General features: G+C 45.6%; 1 protein-coding gene across 23 annotated transcripts in view; it reads right to left on the bottom strand.

Moving 5' to 3' along the window:
• Positions 1-19,791, bottom strand: part of Mical3 (microtubule associated monooxygenase, calponin and LIM domain containing 3) — a 184,691-nt gene that overhangs the window by 98,401 nt on the left and 66,499 nt on the right. For all 23 annotated transcript variants that reach the window (XR_001202076.3, XM_063258632.1, XM_063258627.1 and 20 more), the window contains exons 2-7: positions 7,839-8,170; positions 6,044-6,251; positions 3,614-3,730; positions 3,157-3,258; positions 2,524-2,679; positions 1,436-1,536 (exon numbers count right to left, since the gene is read on the bottom strand). Coding sequence is in view for 22 of the 23 variants with exons in the window: in XM_063258632.1 (XP_063114702.1) it covers positions 1,436-1,536; positions 2,524-2,679; positions 3,157-3,258; positions 3,614-3,730; positions 6,044-6,251; positions 7,839-8,102 (948 nt within the window). In the remaining variant the exon portion in view is untranslated. The remainder of the gene's footprint in view (positions 1-1,435; positions 1,537-2,523; positions 2,680-3,156; positions 3,259-3,613; positions 3,731-6,043; positions 6,252-7,838; positions 8,171-19,791) is intronic.

The raw sequence follows: 19,791 nt of genomic DNA, 5'->3' as shown, positions 1-19,791 counted from the left end.
CAGTTCCAAGTGCTGCTCATGGTACTTTCAGCTACAACTACAAGATGTCAAAAGCCAAAACACAAATACTCATGTCGGTCCTGGAAAGACTGTTTGTTCAACATTAAGTGGCCACAATGGTTTTAGAACTTAGCTGTACACACAGAAGGAACTACCCCTGCTCTCTAGAAAAATAAACTAAGAGTAAAAAGCAAAGAGTAAATTTTGGCATGCTAAATCGCTCTTATCTAACTTGAGTCAAGAAACCACAGCTCTGCCAAGATGGTAGATTTAAAGTCTTCACTTGGTCTTAAGGCATTCCAAGTGCTCCACTAGATCTTACTGACAGCCACGGATCAGTAGCAGATAATGAACAAGCCCACTTGATGAAGCAGCGAGCCAAGGACATCTAGCTTTTGTTTTCACAGAATGGGCTAAATAAACTGCTTTGTCCTGTTGGTACCGTCATACATACAGGACCATTATGCTAAGGGGGGCACGGGGTTCAGGGCTGGGAGGGAGACTTGTGAGCACGTGGTTCTCAGCTTGCTCCCCACTCTGTTCTCAGATAAGGCAACAGTGTGAATCGGACTAAAGGGACTCAGACTGAAAGATGATTCATTATTATTTTGCAGACAAAGGGCTCCCTGAGATTCAGCGCATCTGATGGTTCTCTTTATCTCATCACAAGGGGAGAGCAATTCTCATACTCAGACCAACGAGACTGAGCCCGTCTCCTGAAGGAGCCACCCCCATGCCCACCCCTACCCCGGGATTCTCTGACTTCAGATCATCATCTCAGGGAACATAGTACAGCTCATCATCCAGAAATGGCTGGTAAAAGATGAACACTAGGCCCTTGTGGGTGAGTCAGAGAGATCTCTGAACCTCTGGCAAGGAAATCCACAGTAACACTAGAGCTGCTGTCAGGTTGTCGTAAATAGCAACTGTTGCCTCTCACTCAAATTCTTTTCCCCCATCACCCGCCTCTCTCCAGTGAAAAGGATCCACTCATCAGTCAGTAATTGGTCATACAGGAAATTCACTATAGCCACAAACCAAGTCACCTAAAATTAGACTGAATATGTATGCATGCAGTATCTGAGTCTTGCTTTGAAACAATCTAATGGCAGGAGAGGGGCGTGGGTTGGGGTTTTATTGAAACAGTAACAGTTTATTGATAACTGTTTAAGTTAGAGGATGGGCACATAAGTTCATTAGAATCCACTTTTTCTATTTGAAATCAGAATAATAAATACTATACAATGACAATTTTTTCATATGAAAATAAGTATTTTCCAAAATTATACTAAATAAAATCTAAAGTTTCCAGGTGCACTCAATGCTCATTTTCTTTCCCTTGCAGGAAAAACCCATTAGATAATAAAACTCTTTCTCTTGGTGATCACATTAACCAGTTCAACAATAAGTGGCTTGAAAGAAATCCATTGCTCACATGCAGTATCACCCCTTTGTCCAGTAAACTCTGCTTTTTGGCTGTCATAACGAAATAGTGTGTGTCATCTTTGTAGTAAACGATGTTCTCCAAGTCAATACCTGTGAACAGAAAACAAACGTGTATGTAAAGAGTCTGCTGACATTCAGGCTTCAGGGCAGCCAGAAGACTGTCCTGGGGTCTGCAGAGATAGGGCTGGGAAGATGTCTAGGCTCAGATTCTAATCTCTTGCATATTTAGTTCCTGAAAACAAGGAGAGCTTTGTTTCTTTTTGTTCTGCTCTGTAATTCACTCAATACCCTGTTACCCAGAAATGGATCATCAAAAGTAAACAAAAACATAATGATGAGAAAAACAAAACAAAAGCAAGGCTAACCTCTGCAAGACAGTGTGGGTTAGTTAACAGGTTAAAGCTGTTCAATAGTCATCAAGAAAGCTACAGAACTTGCCCATATTCTTAATGGGATAGGTTAATAGAAGTCAAGTTCTAGAAAACATTTTTTGATGCAGCTAAATTAACTAAACTGTTTAAAAGCGACCACAGAGCAATCTCCCCCCAACCTTTTTTCTAGGGTCAGAGATCAAACACGGGGCCTAGCAAATGTTAGCCAAGCGCTTTGCCACTGAGCAACATTCCCAGTCCCATACAATCTCATTTCCATTTGGCACACGGTTTACTTTTGAGCTCGAACTGGAATTCAGTAAGGCTACATACTTAATGCCAAAGTTAGGTTCTTAATGGAATGACAGTGCTACCAAAGGCAGCTTGCTGCATCCAATACCGTAATTCAGCATCGTAGTGTAGGGATAAGGAGCTAGAAATGCGTTTGTAGAAGACAGAATGAACATTTAAAAAACAAGCAAATAACAAAACAGCATCTGAAGCACCTAGTCAGTGTACTGAGCGTTGAGAATTCTAGAGCAAGAGATGAACAGTGGGGGAACATTATACTAAGAGCAAAACTTTAAGTAAAAAAAGAACAAGGCAGACAACGCCACAGCTTCAACCCTGCCAAACTCTCAGGAGCTAAGTAGCAAGTGGCTACTGCAGTGTCTGTCCTCAGTGTTGAGGAGGCGTGGACACCGACCTGTAGCTTCTCGTAATTCCTGGAAAAACTTTTGGTTGAATATAAAGGCCACGCCACTGATCTCCTCCACTTTGGCTTCGGCAGTTGTATTTCGATTAATAAAATTTGCTGTAATGGCAATGGCTAGTTTGCCACGAAATTCTTTTCGACGAAAACCTGGAGGGAGAGAGCGATCAGAAGTGGAAATAAAGAGCTGGAGAAGGAGGAGGAGGACTGCTTCCCATAAGGAAAGACACTAGGGAAAGTGGGGGGTGTGGGTCCATGGAAAAATCTGAGGGTAGTTCTTCTCCATCTGAAAATAAGCTGCTTCCCCACCAAAACAAGTAATTCAGCAATGAAATAAAAATCTCCCACATCATTAACAAACCATTCGAAATCTGACTGACCAGAATATTACTCAGTACTGGAGAGTCCATTTAAAAGGAAGGGAAGGAGTTGAATTAGCTTATTAATATATGTTAGATCCTGCAGTACCAAGCCTTCAAAGTACAGCTCATCTTCCAGGGCACTAACAAGATTTGACATTGTCTGCAGGAAGGCTGGATGCCTTTCAGTTAAAACAGGTAGCATAGGAGCAGATTTGTAGGGGGATGGACTCTAGAGACAGAGTCAGTGTCCACTCTGCTAACATACCTTCCAAGGTGTTCCTACGGCCATCTCCACCGATGATCACTTCAAATTCGAACTCAGACACAGGATGAGTTTTGGGATGCACCAGTGCTCGCCAACCTATCCCTGCAAGCCAATGGCAAAATGAAGGTCATCACCAGATCAGATTCACACCTCCCAGCACCATCGTCAACACTCAGGAGTACACGCTGCACCAAATCCCGAGCCAAAGACACTAAGCCAGACGGTAAGGAGGCTGGTAGAAGGAGCACACTTTTCCCACGAATTCTCTCTAATGCCAATGTCTGCAAAGTCTACTATGTCGGAAGAACTGACTCCTCGTTAAGCCAAAAGTCCTCAAGAGCACAGGGTATATGAACAAAAAGCACCTTTAACTCATTCTCATTTTTGCCCTTGTGCTCACCCTCAGTCACCCAGCTAGTGCCCTTTATGTCTTCTCCATTTGTCTAATCCAACTTACGTTCATTTTCTTGGTCCTCAGGGGGCTGTACAAGTCCTTGGAATTCCACATTGACATGGATTTCGATGCCCAAGATCAAGGCTACTTTCAAAAGTATTAGCTGGAGCTGACGGATACCTGGGTGAATACGAAGACAGGTTGGCAAGGGGACGTGAAACAGAAAATACCCACCAGTGGTCACTCCTTAGGCTCCCACCTATCTACCTGTCCACAGTCCACTCCGGGTCTCAGAGCCATCTGTATAGACTGGGCTGCAGCTCAGTAGTAGAGCTCTTGCCTACTATGCCCCCAGGCCTTGGGCTTATCTCCAGCCCTGGATGAAAAAGGGAGACCCAGAAATAAACCTATACATTGAAGTCCTTTGTAGCAGGAGACATTTTCCAAGGCATGATCTCACAAGTTTTTTATTTTAGAGGGAATAAAACAAAATGAGACAAAATAAAACATTGAGAACAATATTGGTAAAAACAAGATAATAGGAAAGGACAATAATTACTATATTGTATACTGTTATCTACTAGACATTGAAACTACTGGTTTTAGGTCTGCAAAATCAATCAAACAATACAAGCATTAAGTTCTTTCTTTACTTAAATTGCTATCATCTCAGCCTGCTTTCTTCCGAATCAGCGGGTTGCTGGAGAGCTAGGGGGAGGGGGTCTGGGGGGCCGAACCCCACCACAGCTAATGCTCGGGAGGATGCTGCAGCTTTGTCCTCACTGCTTCTCTTTAAGGGTAAATGCAAACCAGCGGAAGAAATGTTCTAGACTCCCGTAAGTACACCCTCATGTCAAGTACTCTAAACCCAAAATTCAGTGACACAGGGGACGGTGGCCAATAGGAGATTCCTTCCCATCCTCCCCGATCCAGTAAGAGCTATCACTTCTGTCAGTGGCTACAGTGCTGACGGGACACAGTCACTGCTGCAGGGCAAGGCGGAGGCAGGGATGAGGGCACCAGTTCCACAGCTCCACATCTCCACGAAATGCTCTGCACTGCTTCCCTCCGTCACCCCGTGAATGCCAAGGATCTCCTAAATGCATACGCTCTCACCAAGTGAGTAAGGGAAATCATAACCCTACCATCCCCTCCTGACACTGGTCTACACTTGTGGAAACTGAAGCCCAAAGTGATTAAGAATCTCAACTTACTATCATAGTGAGGTTTACATATTTATTTAATCTCTGGTGAGTTCTGACCTGATGCCAGACATGGGAGCAACACCAGATACACAGAGACAGAAATCTAGTCCTCGGTCTAAGACCCTCTCAGTCTCAAAATAAATTCTGTCACACACAAGGGAGATAAATAGCATGGATTAATGATCCTCAATCTTCTCTTAAAGCCAAATATATCTACTACTATCTACCATAACTAATCTGCCAGGAGCACATATACATCCTGCCCTGCCAGCCTAGTAATTTTTCTCAGCTTACCACAACCACCCCCTTCCTTCTGAGTCACACTCGCCAAGACTCATTAAGTTGAGTGCTAGCACACATTTAATTTCTGCAACAACTGTGGATTCCAAGATGCTTTACAAATTACAGCCTGGCAGATGGGCAGAGCACTTCCTTTGCCAGTAGAATGTGGCAGCTGTCAGCCAGTGCTTAATAAATGGGCCCAACCACTTCACAAAGCAAAAGGTCCAGTGGTTGAATGTGTGTACAGGACATATCTGGAGGAGCTCAGAAAAACTTGAAAAAACTTCCCTGGAATCATTAGTGATAATCAATTCAAGAAGAAGAAGAAGAAGAAGAAGAAGGAGAAGAAGAAGAAGATGAAAAGACTTCATTCTACAGACATTGATCTGAATTGATTTTCAGATAGGCCACTTACAGCCAGGAAAATGAAATCTCTGCCTGCATTAACTTGCATTCACCCATCTCCAAAAGAGCGTGGAAATGGCATGAAAACAACCAGAGCTACTCTGGCTGCAGACTTCATGAGAATCACCTAAGCAGATAAATCCTGCAGTTGGGTTGACTTGCCATTCACGACCAAGCGAGGGCTCTGCTTTTTTTGTAAGCGTGATTCCTTCAGGAGCTGCACCCCCACTGTGCTTTGCTCCCACACCAACACAGTGTACAAGGGGTCACACTGCAGAGAGCCACAGCACAGCCTGTGTACTTCTTCCGCTGAACATTTCCCAAAGCCTGGTCCCGTCTGCCTTCACGCTGAGTACTGAGTCTCGGATGCCGACATCCCTAAGTCAGACTGCTAGCACGGGCACATGCTTGCCGTTCAGAGTCCAAGGCACTGGTGGTGGGTATTCTGGTTCCACACACAGTAAGTGCTACTGAGTAGATACCAATGAGATAAGAACCAACTGGGCTGCTGAGCAGGAATTCCTCGCCCACCTGACCTGTCTCTTGTCTACTGAGCCAGCGTGCAAGAGCAAAATACTATAGGAGAGCTGATGTTACTCACTGATATGGTCGATAGCTCCGGCACAGAACTTGCCATAGAACTTTTTGGCACCCAGACCTCGAAGATCATGTATGGTGAAGGGCCAGAGATGCAGGACATTGTTGCGGGAAAAGGCATCTCGCTTCTCAATGACGACGACCTTGGCTCCCAATAAAGACAAATCAATGGCTGTTCGGAGACCGCAGGGCCCAGCTCCAATGATGAGACACTGAAAAACACAGCTGCTTTCAGGGCAAATACCATACAGAGAAGTATCACAATCTCATAACCACCAATCCCCAAAACCCCCAACCAGGGTGATTCTCCCCACTCCAGGAAAACTTCAAACTTGACTTGGACAGCCTATGTGACCCAGAGATTTGCATCACAATTAAATGGGTCATCATCCCAACAAATGACCTGAAAACTACGTCTAATCTTTTTTCAACAGGCAAACTTTGAGTCCTAAAATAAGTCTAACGCATAAGTGACTCCCAGAGGGCAACTCTCAGGACCCAAATCTTCATGTACCATTCAGAATTCTAAACTCATCATTTCTCGACCAAAAGTCCAAGGAAGTGCTCTTGAAAACCCGTGCTCCAGTACTCAGCCTAAGGCTGGGTACTGATCTGAAGCAGTTTGCTATATATGCACAAAAAGAAGACAAGCTCTGCATTCCTTCTATTCTTAATGAAGCTCAGTACTCTTAAAAGTCATGCCTTAAAATTTCTTGAGTATTGTTCATAAAGGGCTATCCAAGTATAAATCCACTAGAGTGGGTCTCGAGCATCCACAAAGGGCAAGCTAATGCTCACGAAAATTACATAGCCCTAAAGTCTTTGCAAATTTGTTTCCTTGCTGGCTTTTTTCAACTTCTCAAAGATGTCCTCACAAAAAGGACCCAGGAGGGGCACATGCCTGCAATCCCAGCACTCAGGAGGCTGAGGCAGAAGGAAATTGTTGTGAGTGCAAGACCAACCTGGGATACACAGTGAGTTCAGGATCAGCCTGAACTACAGCAAAACCTTGTCTCAAACAACAACAACAAAAGGACCCAGAAAATGTATCTTCCTTTCCACATTTTCACATCCACCCCGACACAGGTAAATGTACACTCAGGTCTGTGGCAAACTGTCTGTCTCACAGAAACCCTGTTTCGCTACATTGTGAAGAAAGCAACAGAAATACTTCAGTTCACAAGGTTCCGCTTATGAACCAAAACCAGACTTTCGAGACGTGGGTAAGAAACAGTCTGAAGCTTGCGGTAAATCCTTACCAGGGACTGAGTATGCTAAGAAACATGAAGCCACGTGCAGACAGGACACCATGGGGCCGGAGTATGTCCTTGCTGAGTGACCTGTATCCTCCTAACAGTGCAAGGTTCAAAACAGAGCTCTGCCAAAATAAGACCCTGCTCTCAAAGGTCTTAAATAGCTGAAACTCTGTTCAACATATAAATGCACAGAGTATGCTCAAATAGATCCTAAACAGTCAAAAAAGTGTAAAACATCTACAAAATTTCAGCGAGAATTAAACTTAACTTACGAGGGTAACACTAGACTCTTGCCTGCTTCTCACCCAGTCTACATCCACTCCTTTTTTCTTCTTCTTCTTTCTTTTTAGTTTTCTTGAGATTGGGTCTCACTACGTAGCCCACGCTGGCCTTAAACTCCCGACTGTCCTCCTGCCTCAGCCTCCCAAGTGCTGGGCCCATAGGGGTGCGCCATCACGCCCAGCTCACTCAATCCTCCTGGCTGCTGCCTGGTCAAATCTTCACGCCAGTGAACCCAGGACCCAAGAGCAGCCAAGCCCCTACCTTGGTGTTAGTGCACGCCTTTCCCTTCTTGTAGTCTTTGTGGCTGCCCCGTTTGTCCAACTTGGCCCAGAGGGCTTTTGCCTTCCAGTAGTTGAGTTTGGACTTGAGCTTGTGATAGAAGGAGCGGTAGTCCTTGGGCTTCAGCTCCAGGTGGTCACAGAGCTCTTGAAAGGCCTTGAGCGTGCCCTTGCAGGTGGTGGCCTGGACGAACCGGTCAAAGAGAACATGAGCCTGGTTCACAGCCTCATGCTTCCTCTCCTCCATGCCTCCACGCTCTCGGCTCCCCAACAAAAGGGGTGGTGGGCTGGCTCCTGATCCACTGTCACCTTAACCTAAAGAGAAAGAAAGTTTCAGTATTCCTGCTTCTATAAACATTTGCCAGGAGGCCTTTCCAAAGCAGTGACAAGGCGGTAACACTCATCCATTTAACAGCAGTATACTGCAAGATGCCACCAGGCCCTATCCAGGACACCAGGGGTGGACATATGAACAAGTCCTCGCTTGCTGACCCCCTGAGAGTCCAGTGGGTGAGACTAACACATAAACAAAACTTCACAATGTGTTACAGCAAGTGTCACAAGACAGGTAGAGAAGAGAAACTAAGTCACAGGGGGGCGGATCCTCACTGGAGATGTACCTCTGAGAGGAGACTGCAGAGTCCTTCAGGGTACAACACACGTCAGCTGGGTGGAGAAGTGCAGGACATGGGAAGGAAAACAGCTGGCAGGCTTGTGAGGGTCACTGACACATCAGAGTCAAGAATGGTTTCCAGCATTCTGGGAAATGGTGGCAGCCAGGCAGTGCCCTCAGGTGTGAGGATTGGGCAGTGGAGTGCCCTTCTCAGCCTGCTCACCTGAGATCCCCAGGTGGCAGTGCTCACAGTATACACACGAGGGCCAGGGCAGTGGCTGGGGACACGTGCTGGGTGGGAGCGCTGTTAGCATCATGAGTGGGGTAAAAATGCTGAGAGCAGGTGAGAGCCGGTGAAGAGAGCAGCCCTGGGCAGAGAGGATGAGACAGAGAAGCACCAACCTGAACAAGGCTAGCAGAAACAAAGCCAGAAACAAGAGACAGCGGCCTGAAGAAACACAACGTGCGGGTGACAGGAGAAGCAGGAAGCGCAGGTGAACAGTCAGCAGGAATTTAAAGGACTCAAAAAGCCCTCCCGCTGGCTGGGGACGGTGCACACCTAGCGTTCAGGGAGGCTGAGGCAGGAAGATGGCCAAGGGAAGAGGGGGTATTGAGGCAGTCCTCTACAGCGGGAGATGCCAGAGCCATCCCATTTTGCCCACAACCATATTCGGGAGTAACAGTGCTGATGCCCACAACCTCCCCTTATCAGAGATACCAACACGTCTGTCTGAGTGCCTGCTGGCCAGGGGCTCACAGGCTAGAGATGGCACTCCCTGGGCCACTCATAACCTCTGCAACACATTCTACTTACCATCACTATTAGAACTGTGTTAAGCAGACAAAGGGGCAAAGATCAAAACTAAGCCACAGGAAGAACACAGCATACCTCTGGTGTGGCAAACACGAAACACCACTGGGTTGGAACTTTTCTTCAAAGGGTAAAACTTATTCTTGGGCCTCAGGGAAGGTGGAGGGAATTACTGACACCCTGTGCTGCGGAAGGGAGGGTGAGTGCAAAAGCTGAATGAACCTAAGGTTAAGAGAGACCCCCAAGTTGCAGGTGGTGATGAAACCAGTCTTCAGGACAGGCGGCAAGCTCCACATGACATGGACAAGACCCAGGATTCTGCCCTAAAGCTCTTACTTTGGCAGATTCCTGTGCAACGGAACCCTTGTTGTGAAATAGAAATAACACTCCGCTTTTCTCTGTACTACATCATGGTATTAAGCGATTACACTGAATCATCTGAAGACATGTCTTATACTTCATGATAAAAGTAGTAACTACAAGAACCACCACCCCTTCATGTGTTTTCTCCATCAGACACAAGGCTCTTCGGGGATGGGGGGATAGGAGGATGGTCAGATGGTTAATTCTTTTACCAGTACGAAACATACTGACTTGGCTTCTTCAAAAATATTCCTTACCACCAATCCCCCTTGGCTCTAGGTACTAGAAACGACAGTACGCTGTATATCTAATAAACATGCTTGTCCCCAAATCTACATGGCCAGGAGTCCAGTAGGAAATGGAATGAGAGGGCTGGGAATGTGCTTGGATGGTAGAGCACTTAGCCAGCATGTTTTGAGACCCCAGATGCCATCCCAGGAGAAAGAAAGACAGGGAGAATAGGGTGGGGCAAAAGAAGGAGTGGGGGGAGAAGATGGCTCTTCTAGGGATGGAAAAAACTAGATGTGCTTGTGCAAAGACAGAAAAAAGGGTGGCAGGTAAGAGCTAATGACTGTAAACAAAGATCCCAGTCAGTGTTTGCTGCCTCGAAGCCTTCAGCCTCTTGCTTCCCGAGTGCAGATCTCAGCGGAGCAGACAGCACTGCGTGATCCTTACCCCGCACTCCCACCGGTGTCACAGTGAACACTAGCAAGCTCTGAAAACACCTGGCCTGGTCTCCCTCGCTTCAAGGAGGAAAATGATCTTCCTTTGTTCTAAACAGCAGCCCCTCCTACTTCCTGCCAGAGTACTGGGAACAATGACATTCCTGCCGAATCTACCATGTTAAAAGTCCCACCACATGGCTCTAAAAGCCTCTCCCCAACCCTAACACCTGTCCTGTGATCCCAGGATCTTCTGGACAATTACTTCCAAAGTAGAGTCCTGCCATGGGCGCTAACATCCCTGTGGCTGGTTGAAGCTCACTCTGAAAACAAATATTTACTTCCTGAGAACTGCTAACCATCTCAGAGAATTTCCAAATCAACGCCTAGCCTACCACGGACACACACCTTCATTAGTAACTGTTTCCATCTCTCTGTGGATGTAAAGCACTTTCAAATGAACACCTTTCAGCTCCAGCTCTTGGAGAGCAGCAGACAAGCATTAAGTGCCCAGGCTAAGGATCATAACCTGCAGGGCCCTAATGACAACAGATAAACACTGGCAGGTTGGTTCCCAGCACAATGCGACAGGCACCTAAGGTAAGACTACCCGAGGCTAAGTCCCTTGGGCTGCTTCACTTTACTTCCTCTGCAGGCCAGATGATGCAGTGGGAAGACAAGCTGAGAGTGCTCAGAGCTGCTCTGTGCTCCGCTACAAGAGGACTTACCCAGCACTCTGGCTCACTCCGAGAACAGCTGGGAAGAATGGCAGAAGGGCCCTTTCTCACCGCCCCCATCTCCCAAGGACAAAGCTGTGTCATCTCCTCCTGCTCCACCCTATCATTCATCACACTATCCTGGGGAAAACTGACATTCATAACCATGGGAACACAGAGACCAGGAAACCTAGTCATAAGGAGCCAAGAGGCCCCAGCATGGAAACTCCAAGGTATGGGACAAAGGGTTTGGGAAGTGAGCAAACTGAGGAAAGAGGAAGAAATGGTGAGGCCAGGTTTCCAGAGCATCTGCGGTCTCTGCTGCTGACAGTACCGTGCATGCTTTGTCTCTGGGAGCTGTCTGCTGACTCAGATTCTCTGCACAGTCCTTGGCTGTGGAGGAAAGTGCTGGGAGACAGACGGCCCAGGAAGCACATGTAGGACAGGGTTCATGCTTCTATTTACAGCAAGAGCAAAGGTTGTCCCTGACTCATGGCTGTTATGTGAACACTCAATCCCTAGCTCTTAGGATTAAGTGAGCAGTTGTTTGGAGGGTTAGGAAGGAGAATTATCCTGAAAATAGAGAATGAAAGCAATGTAATAATCATACTGCAAGAGTACTGGACTGGGATGATTTTACCTGATTTTTCTCCTCTGCTCCTGTACCCTTAGTAAACAGCAGGTATGCAAACTCTTAGATGCTCCTTCTAGGTGCTCCTAGAAGGTGTGCGGGAATGTTTGTTTTGCAATGCTGTTAGGAAACTTGGATAAACAATGTGGTTCCCATTACTCAAGATTCCCACAGGTTTTGCCTCAGAGACAGGGCTCCAAATCACAAAGGGCCTTGTGGGTAAGGACACTGAGGCCATGTCTTGGGGGTCAGCAAGTGGACTGAATGGTGTGCTCATCACCTCTAACGCAGCTTCTCAGCTCTTACAACCACAGGATGAGGTTCTCGGGTCCCGAGGAAGTGGGCTCAAAATACTACCTTAACCATTTATTTGTTTGACAAAGAGTCTTACTTAATCACCTAGACTGGCCTTGAGTTCCTGGACGCCAGTCATCCTCCTGTCTCAGCCTCCTGAGTATCCGGGATTTGTCCTTACCAATTTAAGAATACAGTAGTGCTCCTAAGCAATCATAACTGCGTGCAACCATCACCACCATCTCTCTCTGCAGCTCCACATTCACACCTACCCACAAGAGCGCCCCTTCTCTCTCTCTAGCCCTTGGCAACCAATGTTCTGTCACTACAAGTTTTACTACTCTAAGTATATGATATAAATGGAATCAAAGTTATTTGCCTATGACTGGCTCATTCAACTTACATAATAACCTCAAGTTTACCCATATTATTGTACCATACTGCAGTATTTTCTTTCTACTATTTTTAAAGACAAGGTCTTGCTATGTAGTTCAGACCCTGAACTTTGAACTCATTATGTAGCCCAGGTTGGCGTCAAACTCATGGCGATCCTCCTGCCTCAGCCTTCCAAGTGCTGGGTCTTTCTCCTTACAGTTAAGTAATGTTCAATTTTAAGCATATACCATGTTTTCCTTTATCTATCCACCTGCTGATGGCAGCTCAGTTTGCTTCTACACTTCGCTGTAGTAAATGCTGCTGTGCACATAAGTATGCAGAGCTCTTGAGATTCTATTTTCAATTTTTTTATGTACCTTATTCTCCAAATTGGGGTCACCGGATCATATAATAGCTCCAGTGTTACATTTCTGAGGAACCCCTAGACTGTCTTTCAGTGAGTATACTACTTTACGTTTCTGCCAACCATACTAAGGGTTCCCATTTTTCCACCCTCTTACCAGAATTTATTATTTTCTGTATTTTTTCTTAATATTAGTCTTTGATAGTGGTCATCCTACCGGATGAGAGTTCACCGTTTAGCTCTGCATTGCTCTAGTGATTAGTGATGCTCAGCACCTTTTCATGTACTTTTTGGGCCATCTGCATCTTCTTTAGAGAAATGTCATTTAAGTCTCTCATCTTTAGTTCCAACTTTTGCTCTTGTTAAGTTTTAGGAGTTTTATTTATTATTAATTTTTTGAACCAGGGTCTTGCTAATGTAGTTCACACAAACTGAACTTACTATGTAGCCCAGGTTGGTCTCATATTTGCCATGATCCTCCTGCCTCAGCCTCCCAAGTGTTGTGCTTACAGAAATGTGTCACCACGCTAGGCAGCAGTTAAGATATATATATATATATATATATATATATATATATATTATTCTCTTATCAGATATATGATTATACAAGTTCTTTCTTCCCTTCTGCAGGCCACCGTGCAAATATTGTCTTTTGACGAACAAAAGTGTTTAAAATTATATAAAGTCCAACTGTCTATTTTTTCTTTTGTGTCATATCCAAGAAATCACTGCTAAACGCAACACTGAAAATTTTGTCCTGTTATCTTCTAAGAGTTTCTTGGTTTTAGGCTTTTCATTTAGGTCTCTCATTTATTTTGGGCTAATTTTTGTATTAGATAAAAGCTTCAAATTCATTCTTTTGCATGTAGCTAACCAGTATTCCCAACACCATTTGTTATAAAGCCTTCTTTTTCTATTAAAAGCTCTTGGTGCCCCGGGCAAAAATCACTTAACCACACATGTAAGTATACAGTTCTAGGTTATCTATTCACTTGTTTTATATTTGGTATGGGGAATTGAACTCAAGACCTTGCACTTGCTAGGCTGGCACTGTGCTGCTGAGCCGTACCCTTAGCCCCCATATGTTTTTCTTTGTCCTGGTATCACAATGTTTTGATTACTGTATCTTTGTAGTAAGTTTCGAAATCAGGAAGCATGACTCCTTCAGCTTTGTTCTCCTTTCTAAAGGTTGTTTGGTTATTCAGGGTTCCTTGAGACTCCATACAAATTAAAATGGGGCTTTTATTCCTGTGACAACAAAAGAAAACAAATTGGAATTTTGATAACAGTTGCCATAAATCTAAATTATTTTGAATGAGACAGATATCTCAAGTCTGCCATGTACATGGGATGTGTTCTTTATGTTTAATTTCTTTCCGTATTGTTCTGTAATTTCACTATATAAGTCTTTCACTTCCATAGTTAATTCCCAAGTATTTTACTCTTTTTGATGTGACTGTAAATGGAATTGTTTTCATAATTTCCTTTGTGGGCTATTCAGTGTACAGAAATGCAACTGATTTTCGTATATCAACGTTGTACCCTGCCACTTTGTGAGATTCCTGTATTAGCTTTATTTTTTTCTTTTGTGATAGGGTGTCTAGGGTTTTATGTGAGAATAGAGCATCTACGAATGAAGGAAATCCCACCTTTTCCTTTTCAATGAGTTTGGTTTTTGCTGAACGCTCTTGCTAAACTTCCAACACCATGTTGAACAGAAATGGTAAAAGAAGATGTCGTGCCTTGTTCCCAATTTCAAGAGGAAAAACTTTGACTTCATTCTTTTCATTTTTCTTTCCTTTTTAAAATCTTCTTTAGTGCTGGGGACTGAACCCAGGGCCAGGGCTCTACCACTGAGCTACATCGTTAGTCTTGAACTTTACTCTTGAGTAATTACTTCTGTTGCGCGTTTTCATATGTGCTTGTGGAATAAAAATTTCAGCAATAAAAAGTGATAGTCTAAATAAACAGCTGATCTAGATCACAGAAATAAGAGTTCCGACCATTTCTGAAAGAAAGAAAAACACTTTCCACTTTCTTCCTTCTGCTGTAACTCTCGGGCTCCAGTGCCTCTGTTCTAGGTGCAGTAATAATATAGGACGAGTTCTGCCAGCAAGTGTCCAGCACACTTAGTATTAAACAAGGTGGAGATAAATACTTCCTCAGCGGTAATAAAACACAATGGAACAGTCGCCAGGAGTCGGGTCCATGCTTTCCTCAAACTTCACTAATGCATGGGAGCTAAAATCTACTATTTCCATGCTGCAGGTGGGAAACTGCAGCTTGAAGAAGTTCAAAGGTCACAAAGCAAGAAGTAAGTAGTTCCGTCATATTTTAGATCCAAACCTGCCTACTCTGAACTTAAGTCCTCAGCCATTGTGAAAATCCCCCTGAGAACAGAGTTTGAGAAATGAAGGCACACCAGAATGCACACTCCCAGCCCGTCCGGCTGCCCCCAGAGCTGGACCCTGCAGGTCTCGATGGCGAAGTCTGCCAGGACACCAGCTGCCGAGCTAGTGGTGGGCTCACAGTCTCAAGGATATTAAGCCGGACAGCAACGCAAGATTCTTTCTCCTGCACCATTTATCATCGTATCAGCCCTTTCATAAATGGAAATGAGCACACTCTGCTTTCATGGAAAACGCTTCCTATTGGCTGCAAAGAGACGAAAATAGTCCTAATGTAAAACCTATCAGTCTGCATTCTTTAGCAGGCTCTAGCACCGCCGCATCCGCAACACTATTAAGGTTACAGAGTAGTTTCTATTTGCTTAGCACCACACTCCAGTATAGGCAGCCAGGGCAGGGCAGGAGGTGAACCTCCACCTACCGACTCATTACCACGGGTACACAGCTGAGTTAGAAGCGACTAAAAGACCAGCACCTTCCTGTCCTGCTGGTCTGAGAGCACCACTACAACCCAGGCTGCAGGGCAATGACCAGGCCTCTAACCAGAGAGGATGTGGCGCAATAGGAGCAAAGGAGAATTCCAACAAATGCTTTTTCTCCACAGGGCCAGGCTCAGCCCTAACCACCCAGTCCCAAACACAACAGGTGCTCAGTGAAGTTTTGCCGAGTGCTAAACAACCAAGTCAGCAATCCCCAGGCAGATCCCGGGAGGCTGCACAGGGAGACCCTGAGGGTCACAGCTGCAGACGGGCTGAAAATACCATGGCTCTAGAAGCCCAAAGGTTAAAAAGACCCCATAAAGATGGCCACGGAGCTCCCTCCAAAACACTCCACAACAACACAGTTACCCAGCTCCCAAGCAGAAGGCTGGCAGTCACAACTTCAGGCTTTCCCAGCACACAGCTGACAAGAGTTTAACCTGGGACCGAGTTCACGGCTCTCAGCTGTCTAGCCTGCCTCCTACACCACCATCACGGAATCACAGGACCACCGGGGTCACAGCTAGGCAGCACGTGACAGAGGCCCTGTGTGTTACCCCACACTTGCCTCTCTCTATCATCTGGACACATGAACGGCTCCAGTGACAAGAAACTTTCCATATTGGAAGCAGCCTCTGCCGTCTTTGAGAAGTTTGAAACATTATTGTCTCAAGCATTCAATTTGACATAGAAAACCATAATCCGCCCAGAGATTCTCACCCAGTGACTCAAAATTTACCTCGTGAGGGAATCCAGAACGAAATTAGTTCCTGTCTCACGTGACAACCTCCCAAAAATGTCTGCTGCTATCTACATATCCTCCTCAGCACCTTCTCTTTCCCTTTTGATGTGACTTCAGATTCTCCCCATTCTTAGCAGTTCTCCACGGCTCCTATCACTCAGTGACTGCACGAATCTCAGCTGCCTTACAGACAACTATTTGTGTGCCTGCCTGAAGACACTCTCCTCTACCTGCGCCCACCCTTGAGCCATCTTGTGCTGAATGGAGAAGCTACCGGGCCCCATGGCTCTCTAGCCCGCAGAGAGCTAGGTGGATATCCGGCCTCTGATCCTGAGACCTACCTAATAGATTGCCTTGCGTAGTACAGACCCACACATCTACCCAGAGTCTCTCCAGCCCAGGGCTTTCTATTCTGTACACCAGTACAATGTAGGCTGTTGACGGCACCCAAATATTTATTTCCTTTCTCCTGAACTTGTATAACCAATCATTTATTTGATATATCTACTAGGTGTTTCCCAGGCATCTCAAATTCAACATATACAAAACTAAGCTCCTAATTCCCACAGGTGACCCCAACCTGCTTCTTCTAAGTATTCTGTCTCAGAAAACAGCACCACTACCTACCCAGCGGTTTAACCTAAAAATTGTGGAATTACCACGATCTAAGACATCACTCATTCAATTCTTCAGGAAATGTTGCCTGTTCTATTTTCAAATACAACACAAATGCATCCAGTTCTCTTGGCATCTTCTCTACCCGTCTCATCCATGCCCCCATCACGCTCACTTTAGATGACAGAGACACATCTTCCAGCCTCTTCTCCCTACATCTACCCTGCAGGATATGTTGCACAAATGGCCAGAGTATCTACTTAAACATCTGTCAAGTGAGTGAACTGTCAAGTGAGTGAACTGCGTGTACCCCATCCTCATGTCCCCCACTCCCCACTAATCCTTAGGCTCCAGACAGCCTGACTTTCAGCCTTCCCACTCTCCCTACATTGCGCGTGGCAGCTTGTTCATGTTCCTCAGTCTTTGCTCTCACACCGCCTCTTTCTGACTGCCTGCGGGAGGGAGCACCTTGCTTCCCTGCTATAGCTGAGGTCCATGTGCTAATAAAGGTCTGGTCCCCAGCGTGGTGCTGTTGGGTGTTGAAGGCTGCCTGCCTTTAGGAGGTGGGACCTAGTGGGAAGTCTTCAGGCTACCAGGGATGCATGCTTGACATTCACCTTTCCTTCTTCAAGTTGTTTTTCTCAGGTATTTGGTCACAGAGACAAAAAACTAACCAATACACCATGTCAGTCAGTATACAAGCAATGCTATGGCCTGCAGGGCCCTATAACTATGTTTCACAAATGTCTAGGTCTTGGGACTCCTTTATACACTTAAAAGCTGTTGAAGACTTAAAGAGCAATCAATATGTTTACTACGTGTAAAATTAAAACTGAGAAAAATTTTTCTTACTGAATATTTCACTATAAGATAACAATCTATTACATATTAACATCATTTACACTTTACAAAAATAAGCACCAATTACTTTCCAAAACCAAAACTGTGTGGAGTGACCCTGTGTTTTGCACTTCTGCAAATCTCTCTAATGTCTGACTTATTAAAGGACAGCTGTACTCCAGGATCTGCTTCTGCATTCCATCTGTTGTGACATCACACATCACAAGCCTCTAGAAAACACACGAACAAACAAAAGTGGAAAAAGAAGTAACATCACCTCCGTATTTTTATGGATAGAGTTTTATACCACGTGTGGTGGTACATGCCTGTAATCCCAGGTCCTGGGAGGCTGAGGCAGGAAATCTCAAGTCTGAGGCCAGCGTGGGCAATTTAGCAAGACCCTGTGTCAAAGAAACAATTCGAGGAGCTGGGGATTTAGCTCAGCGGCATAAGCGCCTGGCTTGCAAGCAGGCAGTCGTGAGTTCGATTCCTGGTACCGATAAAAAGGAAAAAGACAAAAAAAAAAAAAAAAAACAATTCGAAATAGGGCTGGGTTGGCCCAGGGTTCAAGCTCCAGTAAAAGGAAGGAAGGAAGGAAGGAAGGAAGGAGGCAGGCAGGTGATGTAGCTCAGTGTGAAGGCCCTGAGTTCAATTCCCAGTACCCGACAATGAAACAAACAGTGGCTGGGCTACAGCTCTGGTACAGCACCTGCCCAGCATGTGTGGAAAGTTCAATCCCCAGGGCCGAACGGTAACAGCAAAAATGTTTCAAACTGTGGCTACCCTAAGAAGTCTCAGGAGCCTCTTTGAGATCTGCTCCCAGCAGCCTCCGGCAGCTCCTCACAGACTGCAGCCTTGGTGCTGTTTCTCTTTTTGTCTAAAAATTCTCTTCCCGAATCCATTTACTCTTTAAAAAAATATTATCACTGAGTACCTATTATGTGTGAAGACCTTTCCTAGGCTCTAGAAATAATGTAGCAGTGAACACAGCAAAAACCCCTGCCTCCCAGGAGGTGAGCCCTGTGGATACGACAGATGTGTCCACTTGAATGCCCATTTCTCAGTGCAGTCCTCTCTGACCACAGTGGCTAGGACTTCGGCTCCCAGGCAGGTCCACAGCTCAGTGCACAGGGTAAGTATGCAGCCCCGAACATACAAACAAAAATGCCTCCAAACAACAACAAAACACTTACCTTCTTTCCCTCATGGTCTCCTAGATACCACACTTGGCACACTGGGTACTTTTTGTCCCTTACGCCTAAAATGCAGGCTCCATAAAGGTTAGGATTCTGTCACTCTGTTCACCGTGGGCCACTGCACTAGACAGTTCCTAGCGCCCAGCAGGCAGGTGCACAATAAACAGGTAGCACTTTACAGTGAGTGGATGGGCGGATGAATGAACTCCAGTCCACCCAGGTGTCTGGGGATTGAGACAGAATTCTGTGAGGCCACGAAACAGACATCATAGCAAATGAAAATGAGTCAAGTGCTTTCAGGCAAGTGCCACCAGGCTGAGAGGAATACACAGAAATCCAAGGGTCCTATAACCAGAGCCTGCTGCCTGGGAAGGAAGGTGTCCCCGGATTCTCTGGAGCCCTTTTCTCTGTCCATGACAACTCACCCTGGACCAGCCTCACACAGGCGCGGGCCTTGCCCTTGCGTGAGGAGTAGGAAAGGAGCCAGAACCCAGAGGCAGCTCTGTTTCAACAGCCAAATACTTTCAGAGTAACTGTCCCCTATAAAAGGAAACTGGTTTCCAGAAAAGAATGGTGGCATCAGTCATGAAATGTTATATACCAATCCCTGCCCCCAGGGAGATGAGTGAGGGACCAGCACTATTTCTGATTTCTGTGCTTAAAATCTGTCAGAAAACCATGAAGCTGTCAGGGGGCCAGGGTGTCTCAGCAGCAGCACCTCCTCATTCAAAGCAGGATGACAAAGAGGACCCAGAGGGTTACTGTGCACCCCACAGCTCACCAGCCTCAGATACAGCCACCTGGAGACTGGGTGTAGGTATGGAGGC

The sequence above is a fragment of the Cavia porcellus genome, unplaced genomic scaffold, assembly GCF_034190915.1.
Source record: "Cavia porcellus strain 051 isolate PalLab524CR breed Dunkin Hartley unplaced genomic scaffold, mCavPor4.1 scaffold_11, whole genome shotgun sequence".
Classification (NCBI taxonomy): Eukaryota; Metazoa; Chordata; class Mammalia; order Rodentia; family Caviidae; genus Cavia; species Cavia porcellus.
Note: the sequence above shows the minus strand (reverse complement) of the source record. Positions and strands in the feature narration are given on the sequence as shown.